The sequence below is a fragment of the Spermophilus citellus genome, assembly GCF_964194105.1.
Source record: "Spermophilus citellus genome assembly, chromosome: 3".
Taxonomy (NCBI): domain Eukaryota; kingdom Metazoa; phylum Chordata; class Mammalia; order Rodentia; family Sciuridae; genus Spermophilus; species Spermophilus citellus.
Window position 1 is genome coordinate 45,407,939 of NC_138184.1, and position 16,570 is coordinate 45,424,508.

A 16,570-nucleotide genomic window follows, 5' to 3' on the forward strand; every position below is an offset into this window, starting at 1 on the left:
CTTGAAGCAGTGCATAATTTAAATGAATATGAACTATTTTTTTCCTCCTCCTTTCCCTGAAAATAAATTCTAACACAGTCTGTTTTAATTTTCTTGTTCATTCCTGAACAAAATTAAAATGTGGAAAATGTTCTTAATTCCTAAGGGAATTAAATTAAAGATGGTGTTTATTATTTTCTTCTGAAATCTATATACCATACATGTCTCATGGATGCCACTCAAAAAATAGCTCTAGAAGCCAAATATGGTAGAACACACCTGTAATCCTAGCAACTTTGGAAGTTGAGATATGCGGATCACAAGTTCAAGGTCAGCCTCTGCAATTTAGCAAGGCCCTGACTCAAAATAAAAAAGGGCATGGGTGTATATCTGGAGTAGAGTGCCCCTGGGTTCAATCCCTTATACTGGGACTGAAAGGGTAGAGAACCCTATGGGAATTAAATTCTGGTCCTCAGCTTATCTTTCTATAAATTGACTTTTTTTTTGGCTACAGCCACCCAGGCAAAGTAATATAATTTATTTCACTCTAGAACTTTTCTCCCCTTTTTTCTTTGAAATGAATCACCTCCAAACTGGCTATGGAAACCCCTTTTCTTAATGTTTTTAGTGGTTCACTTCCCTATATATAACCCCCTTTTAAAATAGGGCTTTATCTGGATGCAGTGGTGCACACCTGTAATCCCATCAACTCCAGAGGCTGAGGCAGGAGGCCAGCCTAGGCAGCTTAGGAAGACCCTGTCTCAAAATAAAAAGGAGTGGGGATGTAGCTCAGTGATAAAGCGCCCTTGGGTTCAATCACCAGTATCAAAAAGAAAACCTAATTTCTTGAGAAACAAGCCTTCCAGGTGCTATGGCAGTCCCCTTGAAGAGTCAGGAGGATCACTTGTGCCCATGCATTTGAGCTTTGGTAACATAGCAATGCCCCATCTCAAACATGAAAAAGAAAAATTAGAAAGAAACAAACCAAAGTCACTCCCAGATTTATAAGAACAAGATTCCAGTAAGGCTGAGAAATATAAACAAGGTTAAAAATTAAAACTAACTTAAGAATGCATTAAGTCAGTCTGTGAGGGTAGGAGGGGATCAGAAGATCTCGGCAAAAGATTTATCAGTTGTAGTGTTGACACTGGACAAATTAAATAACATGCATCATATTTAATCTTACCTCTACCAATATTTATAGAAATGATTCTGAAATCTTTTATTCTCTGCTTTTTCAAATTGTAACGAGATTGATTGTTGGTTATCATGCATTATGTGACTAATATGCATATTTGTCTTTCTTTAAATATATTCAGGATTATATTTAATATTTTATATATGCTCATCTCTATTTTTTCTTCAACACATTTCCAGGTCATATTGAAGTAGTGAAATTACTTGTGGCACATGGAGCTGAAGTGACATGCAAAGATAAGAAGTCTTATACGCCTCTTCATGCAGCATCTTCCAGTGGAATGATCAGTGTAGTCAAGTACCTTCTAGATCTTGGAGTAGATGTAGGTATATAGAGCAATATAAAATAATGGAGTATTTTATGAATTTTATTACACTGGCAAACACTTTCAGATTTAAAAGGATTTCAGAAGCCAGGCTTGATGACTCATAGCTGTAATCCCAGTGACTCTGGAAGCTGAGATAGAAGGATTGCAACTTCAAGGCCAGCCTCAGCAACTAAGCAAGGCCCTAAGCAATTTAGTGATACCCTGACTCCAAATTAAAAAGAGCTGGAGATGTGGTTCAGTGATAAAACAGCTCTGGGTTCATTCTCTAGTACCCACCCCCCCAAAAAAGATTTCTTATAATATTTGTCATTTAACCAAATGATTATAGTTCTTTAAACAGTGTATTAATTTATAATCAAGGTAATATGTCAAAATATGTTGAGGTAAAGTAAATTCCAAAGGTGATTTTCCAGAAGGTTTTCTTTTCCATCACGTTTCAAACTCTGTAGCTCCATTTCCTCCAGTTTTGCATAAACCAGCAGGTCAGGCACACTTGGATTATGTGACTAGGTTATTATTAGTCTTATTCACTTAATTAGTCAGATATTCCCTTTTAAATGGCTGTCACGGTATAGGATATCAGGAAGAGGTAGGTAGGAAGACAAGAGACTTCTTACCAAGTTTAAGTGTTGCTTAATATATAATTCTCTTTTTTGAGGAAGGGGTACTGCTATATCTGGGTATATTTAATTCCTAAACTGAGACAACTAATAGTACCTGTAGTTTTCACAAGTGATCCTTTAAACACATATTCTTTAGTCCGAATATGTTTACTCTTATTTTTTATATGGTTAAGACAAACATGGTTGTTTTTCAAAGCAGCGAAAGAGAAGGCAAGGATCTACTAAAAGGAGGCAGTTTTCAGCTACAAAAAAAATAAAATAACAAAAAGTAAGTGATATCCTGGTTTGACATTACAGAGTTCATTCAGTGCAATAGAGCTGAATGGACTGCTAATTTAGAATATAGGGAAACACTTTGCTAAAAACAAGTAAGTATGGAAAATGTGGGATTCAGAAGAGGTTTTAAAAACCAAACATATTTGTGGGCTCTTGGAGAGTGCAAAGTAGAGAAGTTCCATTTCAGCTCAATAGTTCTTAATAGCCCTGTTTCAACAGAGTAACTTAGTGTCTTAAAAGACCCTTAACACAAATAAAGGCAACATCGTTTCTAATCACTTTTAAATTCATCCTAGCACAATTTAGAAGCTTATTTTATTGACAATAAAACGAACATTTGTAAATTCTGGTGGCAGAATGTTCTTTAGAATAAATGGTCCAATTTGGGATCTTTTAGTGACATATGATCTCTTATTGCATGGTTTTTTTTAGTTTCTTAGGAATACTGTAACAAATTACCATGAACGAAACTAATCTCTAAAAATTCTGGGATATAGAAGTCCTAATTCAAGCTTTCTGCAAAGTTGGTTCCTTTTCGAAGGTTTTGAGAGGCAAAATCTACTCTTATTACTTTTTTATTCCTCTAGTTTCTATTACCAGTCATCTCAAAAATGAAAATATCAAAATTATGACAAACTGGGGCCAACTACATGGTTAGAGGGATGTCTCTATCTGCACAAGTCTGCCTTCACTTCTGACCAACCACAAGTGGTGGTGGGGCTTCTAGAAACATTGAGGTTTAAGGTGAATATAGTGGTACATGCCTGTAATCCTTGAAACTTGGGAGGCAGAGGCAATAAAATCATGAGTTCATGTCCAGCCTGGGCAACTTAATGAAATTGTCTCAAAATAAAAAATAAAAAGGACTGGGATAGGCTCAATGGTAGAGTGCACCTGGGCTCAATTCCCGGTACCAGAAAATAAACAAACAAATAAATAAATGAAACCATTCAGTGACTAGGATGACACAAAAAAACTCAGTGAAAGTTATTACATTCACAATCATGGTTTATTATAGTAGGAAAGTACAAATTAAGAATAGCCAGAGGAAGAGAGACACACAGGACAAAGCTAAGGAGTGTTCTTAAGTTGTCCTCCTCATGGAGTCAGGATGCATTACTTTCCCAGCATCGGTTTATAACGATATACACAAAGTTTTGTCAACTAGGAATGCTCATCTGAGCTTCATTTTCACTGGTGTTTTTGTTGTTGTTTTGGGGTTATTTTGGATGCTAAGGATTGAACCAAAGAATGCTTTATCACTGAGCCCATCCTTTTTAATTTAAAAAAATATTTTATTTATTTGTTGATGGACCTTTATTTATTTATATGTGGTGCTAAGAATCAAACCCAGTGCCTCACACATGCACTCAACCACTGAACCACAACCCCAGCCCCTTTAATTTTGAGATGGGGTCTCACTAAGTTGCCAAGGCTGGCCTCAAACTTGCAATCTTCCTGCCTTAGCCTCCTGAGTTGCTAGGATTACAGATGCATGCCAGTGCATACACTAATTTCTAGTTTTTGAATGGGGCCTCATCATAGGCATGATTAATTTATTGCCTAAGTGGTTGATTTTAGTCTCCAAGTTTGCTGATACATAATGATCCAAAACCCCCACCCTGAATCACAGTGTTGGTTTAAATCTGGTATGATCGGCCCCTACCCTAGTATCAAGTGTCAAACCTATTCTGTTTCTTCAACCTAATCTAAGGTATGGGATATGTCACAGATTATCTCCCTAAAGTCAAGGATAGACTAGATCTTTTTTCAATCAAGGTAAAATTTGACTACACAAAAGTTACATAAATGTTAAATTATTGCCCTATTTTATTTATTTGAAATGAATTGGTGGTGGGAGCCACCTGAGTTGGATGGATTATTTTTCATTATTGAGCATTCTTCTGCCTTTTGATAAAAATGTCAACATGTGAAACTGGAATGTATTTACAAGTCTATAACAAAAATGAATAGAATTTCATTTATTTTTAAAAATCCTGCTCTCTGTTAGTAATCTTAGTCTTGTCACTGCAAAATGAAAAGCTGAAAATAACATGATACTGAACTGAATATACCTCAGACTTCAGATTGTTAATTTTTTCATAATTATTGGAGTTAATTTCATATCAAGTCCCTAACTTTGAAGCCTTTTAAAAATAGATTATGCTTGTTTTCATTCTCCTAAAAATATTCCTTTTGGAATCATTCGGTTTTGTCATGATGTAGACATTGTATATGTATAGACATTGCCTATGTGAATTGCCTATCTCTAAATGTACAGAATCCATTTAACACCAAAATACTTGTTATATTCATTATTTTAAAGGAATTTTAGCACTGTAGATCTCATCTGTATTTTTCCTTTTTTTTTTTTTTTTTGCTTTAATAATTTGATGACAACCACACGAAAATTCCTAAAATAGTTCACAATAATGATAGTCATCAAGACTACTTTAACATTTGCACATTTTTTTTCTACCAATAGATGAATGAACCAAATGCCTATGGAAATACACCTCTTCATGTGGCCTGCTATAATGGACAAGATGTTGTCGTGAATGAACTTATAGACTGTGGTGCTAATGTAAATCAAAAGAATGAAAAAGGATTTACTCCTTTGCACTTTGCTGCTGCATCAACACATGGAGCATTGTGTTTAGAACTTTTAGTTGGCAATGGGGCTGATGTCAATATGAAGGTATGAAATAAAATCAGAATCTTTGAGGTATTTCATTTACTAAAACTATCTCTAGCAAGTACCATTTAGCAATAAAAATTATCTACTAATAAACTCAAGAACATGGATGAATTTTTAATATATGCTGCCTAAGGTTAGGAATATATATACTGTTTTCATCTATGTAAGGTTCTAGAACACAGGAAATTCCATTTCTGTGGGGTTCCAGAAGCTGTAGTTAAAATATCAGAACAGTTGTTGCTTCTGAGTATAGGGATCAACTGGGAAAGGGGCATGAAGAAACTTTATGAAATAATGGTAATGTTTTCTATTTTGACAGGATTTCGTATTATATAGATAAGCATTTATCATAACTCATAAGGTGATAATTTAAGATTTGATACACTTTTGTTGTATGGAAATTTTTTCTCAGAAGGAAGAAAAACCCTAAATGTTGACTAGTGATACGCATATTGAGGTGTGTAGATGTGACACATAATGATGTCTGTGATTAACTTTAAAAAGCATCAAAGAATTAAATGGATGGATTGATAAGGTGATAAAAGACATAGTAAATGTTAGTGGCAAAATTCAGATGGTCCATATATGGGAATTTACACTACAATTCTTTGAGATTTTTCACAGTCTTGGGTGGCGGTATCTCTGTTTTACATACAAAGAATAGTTGGTATTTTACTTTTTGGTCATGATCACATTCAATAACAAGCATTTGGATTTTATAAATTTGTCAAAATTTTAAAGCCAAAATACAATTTACTGTATTTTTTTATTACACATGACAGTACAATAATCTTGACAATTCATACATTTGAATCAAATGGGGTATAATTTCTTATTTTTCTGATTGTACAGGACCACCAAAAAAAAAAAAAAAGAAAGTCAACTCTTAATTTACTGTATTTAATTCTGTGAGAAAGCACATTCGACCAAGATTTTGAGCATCACTATTATATGGTACATAATCGTTTTAGATTTTTCTAAGGTACTCTCACTTGTTGCTTGCAAACTATATTTTGTATTAAGAAGAAAAGAAAACCACAGAACCATTTAAGATTATTAAAAATATTTAAGCTTAAAACATGGTTTACAGAAACCCATTCGTGGTGGCGCTTACCTATAATCCCAGCAACTGAGGAGGCTGAGGCAGAAGGATTGCAAGTTTGAGGCGAACCTAGGCAGTTTATTGAAACCCTATATCAAAAAAGAAAAATGTGGTTTATGGGGAGTTTTATATAAGTGCAATTTTAGATCCTTTACTAGATATGATGGAAAATGTCTTTCAGACTACTGGTAGGAAGGGAATCCATTTTTTTACCTAACTTCATTGAGGCCTTTAATGATGGCACTGACCCACTCAGACAGCTGTAGCATCATCAAGCCCACCTATAATTAGATCATTGCTTTACATTGTCTGTTCCCAGCAAATGGACAAAATTTATTCATATCACACCCAAGGAAGGAGAGGCATGAGGTATCAGTAAGAACTTCTATTATGCTTGGAGCTAAAGCTATCTTTTAAAAAAACAAACTAAGCTGGGCATGTTGGTAAACAGCTGTGATCCCAGTGACTCTGAAGGCTGATGGATGAGGATTGCAAGTTCAAGCCAGCCTTAACAACTTAGATAGACCCTGTCTCAAAAAATTCAAAAGTAGCTCAATGATAAAGAGCCCCTAGGTTCAGTCCCCAATACCAAAACAACAAAGAATAAAAAAGGAATAAACATTTAAGGCTTTCAGTTTTTGAACAAACCAATCAGTGACTCTTTTTTAATAGTTTAACTAATTACTCTAAAATGTTTTGGTAAGTTTGAACAGCTTATTATAATTTGAACAATTCTTGGGGTTTTTTTTGGATAATTGAGGCCCAGAAAAATAGCTAAGCTCTTTAGAAAAGGAGAATTGCTTTTTTGCCGCAATCTGGCTGGGCACAAAATAACCAAGCCACCACAAGGCACTTGTAGGTTCAAACAGGAACTCCTTTATTCCCTGAACTCCTACAAACGCCACCCACACACCCAGGAGGCCCTTCTAGGAATACCCCTGCTGGAAATCCCTCCTCCGGAACTTCACCAACCAACCATCTCGAACTCCAAAGTAGTGGGCACTGGAGGCGGACAGCAGGGGTCTATATATGACCGAATACGTAGCTTAACTTAACCATTATCATCTCAATGGCTCGCTGGCATCACCTCTCAACCACTCCCCTTTTGGCAAAAATGCCATGCATCATCCTGACTGGGCTGTGGCCCTCAACACTCCCCCCCTCCCCCCCAAAGATCCAATAATATTTTTTTAAATAAAAATTAGGTTATATCAAAAATTTTTTTAAAATCTACATCATCTTAACATTCCTTAGAAATAAAGATTACGACCAAATTTTTGGTCTCTGTGGGACCTGTTTATGATTAAAATGGCTATAGTTAAAATCATCTTTCAGGTTGAACATTAAGTATCATGGAAATAATGAAGGCTTACCAGTATCATTAGGTATTATTCTTGTACATGGAAGTGTGTTCGTGCAAGAGAAAGATAAATTGGGGATCAAACCCAGGTGTGCTTTACCACTGAGCTACATCCTCAGCCTTTTTAAATTCCTTAATTTTGAGACAGGGTCATGCTAAGTTGCCAGGGCTAGCCTTGAACTTGTGTTCCTCCTGCCTTAGTCTCCTGAGTTGCTGGGTTTGCAGGCTTTTCCACTATACCCAGCTATTATACATTTTTCAATTACATGGTGCTGTCTTTAAATAACAAAGAGTAGGCTTCCTGATTTATACACTGAATGAATATTTAGTATAATTTGATAATGAATTATTGGGTTCATATTACAGTCTGCATAGTTAAGTTTAGTATCTGTGATTACATTAAGTGTTATTTTCTTTTGAAATTTAAAATTTGAGTGTCAGTGCCATAAGAGGCCAAGTTATGAAATACTCAGAACAGTGGTCCTATTTGAAGTTATGTCCTTCATGAATTTGAAAATTCATACATGACAGGGAATTTTTTAGCAAAGGGGTTAAGATTTACCGTTTAAGTAAATCTGTATGCAACAGCCTATGATGTGAATTTAGAAACAGATTTTATAAAAGTTGCTTTAATCTCTCTGAAGGATGTGTGACATCCTACTAATGTGCAGTTGTCCAGTTATTTTATTGCCAAGTTCCAATGAAACACATTTACCATGTTGATGATTTCCCTCTGACTCTGAAATTATACAGAAATTGTTGATAGCTCTTCATTTTCAACCAGAAAAATAAGTATTCATTTCTGAAATCTGTATTTAACTGCATTTGTCAAATTAGTATTTATTAAATCATTGATTGACTAAAAGGCCTTGTTCTTAATACCCACATGTTTGGTTTTTTTTTTTTAAGCACTAGGGTTTGAACCCAGGACCTCACAAATGCTAGGCTGCTAGGCAAGCACTCTTCCACTGAGGCTACATCCTCAGTCCTTTTATTTTTTTATTTTAAGACAAGTTCTCCTTTAGTTGCCCAGGCTAGCCTCAAACATGTGATCTTCCTGCCTCAGCCTCCCACTTTTCTGAGATTACAGATATGCACCTAGTTTAAAATTTTAAAGTTAAACTTTTAACTTAAAATATAAATTTTAAAATTTAATTTCCTAACATTCATGTTCTCTTTTTTCGCCTTTCCATTTATTCTGTCCCTCCTACGCTAGTCTCCATGTTGTTGTTTTTTCCTTAAGTTGTAGATCACTAAAAATTGTAATCATTTAATTTATAAAAATTCAGTTTCTAAGGTTTTAAGTCAGTTGTTCTACAGAGTGGAAGAGGTAAATGGGTGGACTTTAAAAGGCAACATAGGTCTGGTTTTTATAAATTTGCTTAACATGAGCCCTTCTGCATTGATTGCTTTACTTACAAGCTCTCCTTTCCCCACCCACTCTGCTCTTTAAGAATAAAATTGAGTCAGCTAAACGGAATACATCGAGTACTTCTTTTAATATTTAAACTTAAAAATTGTAAAATGTGTGGCCTTTTTGTTATTACTGAGTTTTGGTCATATTCAATATCAACTCTTAAAATGTTTGTGGGTCTTTCTGTTTATTTGCTTTGAGGGGTTAAGTAAAACTCCATGTTGCTTCTTCAGTACAGAGAGAAATAAATATGCCTTCCTAACATGTTAAGGCAGACTTCTTATTTGGTAATCCAAAGCTCTTCTTCCTTTGTATATTTAGAATACTTTTTATGATCAATATGCAGAAAGTAAAAATATTACTCAAATGGTGCCTGTAGGCTTACAATAAAGACTCTACCACTTACTAGATCAGAGACTTGGTTGAGTCCTTTAACCTCAGGGCCTAGTTTACTTTTTCTATAAAATAGGATCAATGGTATCTTTCTAATAGGATTGTGAGGATTAAATGACTGATTTTATATGTATATCTAAGTGTTTTAAAACTGGCCTGAAATATACTGATTACTATGTGTATAAATGTTAACTAGTGAAATCATCCCAATTTCATCATTTTATGAATCCTAGGTTTGTTTTAAAATATTTATTTTTTTAGTTGTATACAATCCTTTTATTTTTATTTATTTATTTTTATGTGGTGCTGAGAATCGAACCCAGGGCCTTGCAAGCACCAGGCGTATACGCTCTACCGCTGAGCCACAATTCCAGCCCTGAATCCTAGTTTTTATTAGAAGTCTTTCTTTGTTTGGTGTTGTTTTTGTTTTTTGTGGGAACCAAAGCTGTAGAGCTAGTATCTGATGCCTATAATCTCAGTGGCTAGGGAGACTGAGACAATAGGATTGCAAGTTCAAGACCATCCTATGCAACTCAGCAAGGCCCTGTGTAATTTCTAAGATCCTGTCTCAAAATAAAAAGTAAGAGGATTAGGCATGTGGCTTAGTGGTAAAGTACCTCTAGGTTTAATCCCCAGTACTTCTCTCTCTCTCTTTCTCACATATATACACACACCCCAAATAAAAAGGCTGTAGATAAAATTGGCAACATAGGAAACATTTTCAAATAATGAATTAGAATTATTTTATTAAAATGGTTTTGTTTTTTGGTTGTTGTGGGGTTTTTGTTTGTTTGTTTTGTTTTTTCCTGACTGAAAGAATAACAACTGGGGGGCTGCTATTATAGCTCAATGGTAGAGCTCAGTGGTGAGCTCAGCACCACATAAAAATAAATAAAGATATTGTGTCCATCTGTAGCTTAAAAATTAAAATTTAAAAAAAACTGACATGCTTTAAAACATCAAGTAAATTGGGGTACAGCAGATTATGCCTATAATCCCAGCAATGCAGACAGATGAAGCAAGAGGATTGCAAATTCAAAGCCAGCCTTGGAAACTTAGTGACACCCTATCTCAAAAGAAAAAAATGTAAAAGGGATGTGGAGGAAGTAGCTCAGTGGTAGAGGCCTCTGGGTTCAATCTCTATTACCCGAAAGTAAAAGAAAAAAGCTTGAAGTAAAAATGATAATTTTATATTAAAATAAGCATTTATAGTATGTATGGTATATGAAGTTTTCCAAAAAGTATCATATTTACTCTGAACAACAGATCTATGATGTATAGATGTTAGTTATTGTCTTCATTTTCAGTTGAGGAAATGAAGTCTCAAGTAGGAAACTTGTCCAAATTTTTGCTTATGGCAAATAGCAATGCAAGCATGTATCCTCTCTCCCTCATCCCTTTTCAGATTTCCTCTAGGATTGAAAATTTTTTTAAGATTACTTGGATCACTTGCTTGTGTGTGTGAAAATTTTATATAAAATTATGGACTTGGGCTTGGTTGTGGCTTGCCTAGCAGTTGTGAAGCACTGGGTTTGATTCTCAGCACCACATATAAATAAATAAAAATAAAGGTCCATCAACAACTAAAAAAATTTTTTTTAATTATAAACTAAAACACCTAGGTTTATGTATTTATGATGTGCTTTCATAATAATCCACATGGCATGAGGCTTTCTTGAGGTCTCCATTATAATGGTGTTAGTATAAATCTAGGGCACTTGTCACATTTCAGTTTTAGTATGTACACAATCAATATGTTGGGTATTGCTCAGCAGTTAGAACTACAACCCAGTTTCTTTTCTTTGTGTGTTTTTATTAATCAAAAGATTTTGGTTATTTATTTATTTTTTTGGTACCAGGCATTGAACCTAGTGGTGCTTAACCACTGAGCCACATCCTCAGCCCTTCTTTATTTTTTATTTTGAGACAGGTCTTGTGAAGTTGCTTAGTGCCTTGATAAATTGCTAAGGCTGGCTTTAAACTAGTAATTGTCCTACGTCAGTCTCCCAAGCAGCTAGAATTACGGGCATATGCCACTGCACCCAGCCAACCTAAAAGTTTTAGGGGGAAAAAAGAAATTACCTAACTCTGAAGAAAAGTTATCACCTACATCAGGGATTATTTTTCTTCATATTGAGAATGCCTTTAGAATTTCTACGTATATAAATGTACAACCAGTTTAATGTATTAAGTGATTTCAGAAAATGATTAACAATGTTGATTACAAATAATTATAAACAAATTATTATATATAGTTTTTTAAATGATTTATAGTATCCAAGTTTAATTCCAGTATTCACTTTTCCTTGGTCAAGACCCTCCTTCAAGCTAGACATGGTGGCACACATCTGTTTTCCTAGTGACTTGGGAGGCTGACATAGGAGGATCATGAGTTCAATGCCAGCCTTGACAGTATAGCAAGACCTTGCCTTAAAATAAAAAACAAAAGGGCCTGTTAAGTGGTGGAGTATCTCTTGGTTCAATCCCCAGTGTGTCAAAAATGATAGGGCTTAGGATTTCATAGAATGAAAGCATTGGAACTGTATGAAATTTTGAGTCTTAAACTTAAGAAGCACATCTTGATTGTGTCATTCATGGTTATGTGCCTCAGTTTCCTCACTATGGAATATAAGATTAATATTAAGATCATATCTTATGTACCATACAGAGTTTTGTATAAACTGTGATTATGGAGTTTTTTGTACATTTGTATAGTATGATATTCATGCTTAAAAAATTAGTTCATAATTTTGAAGAGAACAGCTATTTTTTCTCCATAGGCTTCAACTAAAGTTATTGCTTGAGAAATGGTTGTAGAAGATGAAGATGGAGGATATTCATAATAATACTAAACATTACATATTCTAATAGTATTTTTTAATATGATAATAGTAATTTTTAAAAATTGTTTTTTGTTCAATCATTTCAGAGTAAGGATGGGAAAACCCCTCTGCACATGACTGCCCTCCACGGTAGATTCTCCAGATCACAAACCATTATCCAGAGTGGTAAAAAGTATTTCTGTTTGTTTTTTATTTCTTTATTTTAGTAAAAACATCCACAAAATGAGTGGTATTAATTGTTGTAATCCATAAATTTTTAATATTTGACTTCAAATCTCTTAAAAAATCAAGTTATAGAGTATAAAATGCTATGCATGTGTATCTTTCAGAATTTTAATTTTCTATTTATAAATTTTCCATAGCAGTTAGTTTTGATTTTTTTTTTTAAATCAACTTTGCTTGGTAGAAAACTGCCTTTCCACTACAAGTATTATATATATTAACATACATGATTTTTTTTTGCTTTTTGAATATTTTAAATTTTTAGAATTTTAGTTGATTTTTATGAACTTCTTTCATTTTGTGTTTGACTTTATTATTAGGCAAGCTAAACTTTTAAATAAAAAACTTTTAGGTATGTTTAAGTCATTATTTCACAAACCATGTTTGAAGGAGCTGTTTAATAGTCCTCAAGATAGAATAAGTACTATAGGTTTTGCTTGTGTTTTTGTTTGTTTTTCTGCTTTTTTATTTTTGGTACTGGGTATTGAACCCAGGGGCATTCTACCACAGAGCTACATCCTCAGCTCTTGTTTTAATTTTTTGACTCAGAGTCTGGCTAAATTGCTGAGACTGGCCTCAAAGTTGCAGTCCCCCTGCCTGAGCTTCTCAAATTGATAAGATTACAGGTGCACACACTCAGCTGGTACTATAGTTTTGTAGGTAAAAACTAGGAACAAATTCATAATCAAATAATTTTTTGAGCAGTATATTCAATCTTCTTAATGGTGCAGAATGTGCATATTGAAGCTCTGAAAAATTATGCTCTAAAGAAGTGTGCTTGATTTTGTTCTAGCAATAATGGTTTTTAAATTTTGCTAGACCCTTGAAGTCTTTTGTCAATTTTAAGTATATTAAAATCTTTTTTTTTTCTTTTAATAAGCAGTACTGTAGATTGAATCCAGGATCTTGCACATGCTAGACAAGTATACGACTACTAGGCTACACCTAGCCCTTTATTTTATTTTTATTTTATTTTATGATTTTTGAGAAAGATTTTTACTAAGTTGCCCAGGCTGACCTCAAACTTGTGATCTTCATGCGTTGGCCTCCCAAGTAGCTGGATAGCTGAGTTATGTGTACCACCATGCTTGGCTTTAAAGTATATTAAAAATTTATGCTCAATTTGCAAAACTGCTTCAGCCATAAAACCTGTAACCCCAACTTCCTGACCCAGTAAGTATGGTATGAATAAAATTTAGTTAGAAGTGCTGTATCCATTAGTTTCTGCTTAAGAGGTGTTTTACGTTACATTGCACGTAATAAGTTGGACTTGATCTTTATATAGTCCAGGGTCTGACATGTGCCTTTTTTTTTTTTTTTTTACAGGAGCTGTAATTGACTGTGAAGATAAGAATGGAAACACCCCTTTGCACATAGCAGCACGTTATGGCCATGAGCTGCTGATCAACACTCTTATCACAAGTGGTGCTGACACTGCAAAGTAAGTAGTACTTACAGAGGTGTTGAGAGCTATCACAGGGAAATACAAACAGATGGAAATGTAGATTTTTGTCCTCAGTATTATACTTGAATTTTTCCTTATCCTTTTTATTGCCAGTATGGTATGTAAATATATAAATATAATTTTCTTGTCAAGGTAGCATTTTTTTTATATATATTTTACATTTCTTTTTCAAACATAACTAATTGCAATTTTGATCAGAGATTTAATTTTTGAGATCTTTATTTTTGGTGTGGAAGTATTTAAGAGACTTGGAAAAAATTTAACAGGTGTGGTGGCACACATCTGTAATCCCAGGGACTTGGGAGTCTGACAAAATTGTACACACTTTTTGTTTTCATCTAAATACTATCTAGATGATTGTTTTCAGATTGTTATGCAGAGTTCATGGATTCCTTGGTTGCTACTACAGTGTGTCCCCTGCTTCCCACTTTTATTTATTTTACATAATAAGGTTTCCTGTGAAATTTTACTTGAAAGATGAGATCTTTTGTATGGACCTTGCAGAAATGAATATTGTACTTAAATTAGTGTTTATTTTTTCTGTGTATACATTTATCTATTCCTTAAGAAATTTTATATCTTCTATACATTTATAAATGGCATGCTGTACATATCTACTGTACATCTTTTTTGCAACCTTTATAAAAAATTCACATTGACTTACTGTGTAGATATAAATTTGGAACTGATTGATGTCTCTACCAGTAGCTCTAGTTCTTTGATTTTGTGGGATTTAATTATTATATGAATGTTTCACACTTTATCCTTCTTACTTGCAAACATAATTTGCTTCCTACTTTTTACTTTTAATAAGTGTGATGAACATTGTTGAACATCTTGCCTTGTGGGAATGGTTTTAAATGGTAGGGCAAATGGGAGTTAGTTTTGCTCCCTAAGCTAATGTCCAGAGACATTTTTGGTTGAGAAGGAAGGTGTTACATCTAGTAAGTATAACCCAGGAATGCTGGTGAACATTCTGAACGTAAAGTGTATACTCCAACAATGATAAAGTTCATAATGACAGTAGTGCTGAGGTTGAAAAACCTACTCTAGGAAAAATATAACTGTGTAGTAAATTCTACCTACTTTCACACTCTGACCATATTATTCTCCAAAGTCTGGGGTTTGACTCATCTGGTATCTTTTACTTAAGTAGTCTGTATATAATTCATTTAAATGATTATATTTTTCTTGTGTTGTAATGAATGTATTATTCTGTTAACTTTAGGCGTGGCATACATGGAATGTTCCCCCTTCACTTGGCAGCCTTAAGTGGTTTTTCAGATTGCTGCAGGAAACTTCTTTCTTCAGGTAAATGGAGCCTTCACAGACCAATTCTTTTGTTTTTCTGTGGGTTTTTTTCCCTCACTTCCTAGTGTTAAGACGCTGTCTTTATCTTTTTTTTTTTTTTTTTAATTACGTATAAATAGATCCAAGTATAGATTACTCATTAATACCTCTTAGATGTTTGACTGTTCAGTTTTTTTGGTGCATTATAATTATACATAATAGAGGAATTCATTGTTCCATATTCATACATGCACATAACATAATTTGATCAGTCGAAGTTCCCAGTACCTTCCTTTTGCTGCTCCTCTTCTTTGCCCCATTTTCTTGCTCTACTGACCTTCTTTCTAGTAGTAGTAGTACTTGTAACAGTACCAATATTAATATTCTTACTTCAATTAGTGTATTATAGTTTTATATAGATGTGTACATATACAGAATTCATTTTGGTATATTCATACATAAACATAGTATAATTTTAAAACTTGATTTTTCTCATCAGCTGGAGAAAATGTTTTATTCTTATAATTGTTTCCTCTTCTTTTTTAGCTGGAGTGGGGTATGTGATATTTCTAGATATTTCTTTTGTTTATTAGATGGCAGTCTTCTTGGATTGTCCTTTAATAACTGGAAGCAAAAAATCTTCATTTGTATGTCTTATTGGTCTTGACTTCCATTTCAAGAAACAAGTATGTTCTGTGATCTGATGAAATTATTTATGCAGTATATAATTAGTAGTTTAAATTCTAATAGTCTGTTTGAAACAAAACAGGATCAAGCTGGGTGCTATGTCTTACACATGTAATACCAGCTTCTCAGGAGGCTAAGGCAGGAGGATCACAAGTTCAAGGCCAGCTTGGGCAACTTTAGTTGTATCAAAAAGGAAAAAACAAAACCAAGATGATAGATTTCTAAGTTATTACTACCAATTTATGATTCTTATTAACTGCTTTCAATTATTAGATACTATTATGTATCTCTTAGCAGTAATAATGTACAGGTAACAAACACTTATTGCTCTTTGAAAAAGCCTTATGATTTCCCCTTTAAAGAATATAGTTCGGGGCTAGGGTTATGGCTCAGTGGTAGAGCATTTACCTAGCATGTGCGAGGCCCTGAGTTCGATCCTCAGCACCACATGAAAATAAATAAATAAAATAAAAGGTATTGTGTCCAACTACAACTAAAAAATAAGTATTTAAAAAAGAATATAGTTCAATATATTTTAGTATGTTGAATAACCATCATAATATACCATTTTTAAAAATCTTCAATCCCTTGTTAAAAATAAAAAAGGAACATTAGCAATTATTCTCCATTTTTGCCCTCCCCTATCCCTAAGTAACCACTAATCTACTTTCTATGTCTTTAAATTTGCCCAT

General features: G+C 33.9%; 1 protein-coding gene across 10 annotated transcripts in view; it reads left to right on the top strand.

The window, feature by feature from the left end:
• The window catches only part of ANKRD28 (ankyrin repeat domain 28), a 178,178-nt gene that overhangs the window by 108,019 nt on the left and 53,589 nt on the right, over positions 1–16,570 (top strand). For all 10 annotated transcript variants that reach the window (XR_014020791.1, XM_081283822.1, XM_081283817.1 and 7 more), the window contains 5 exons: positions 1,357–1,499; positions 4,890–5,102; positions 12,301–12,379; positions 13,763–13,877; positions 15,130–15,212. Coding sequence is in view for 9 of the 10 variants with exons in the window: in XM_081283822.1 (XP_081139948.1) it covers positions 1,357–1,499; positions 4,890–5,102; positions 12,301–12,379; positions 13,763–13,877; positions 15,130–15,212 (633 nt within the window). In the remaining variant the exon portion in view is untranslated. The remainder of the gene's footprint in view (positions 1–1,356; positions 1,500–4,889; positions 5,103–12,300; positions 12,380–13,762; positions 13,878–15,129; positions 15,213–16,570) is intronic.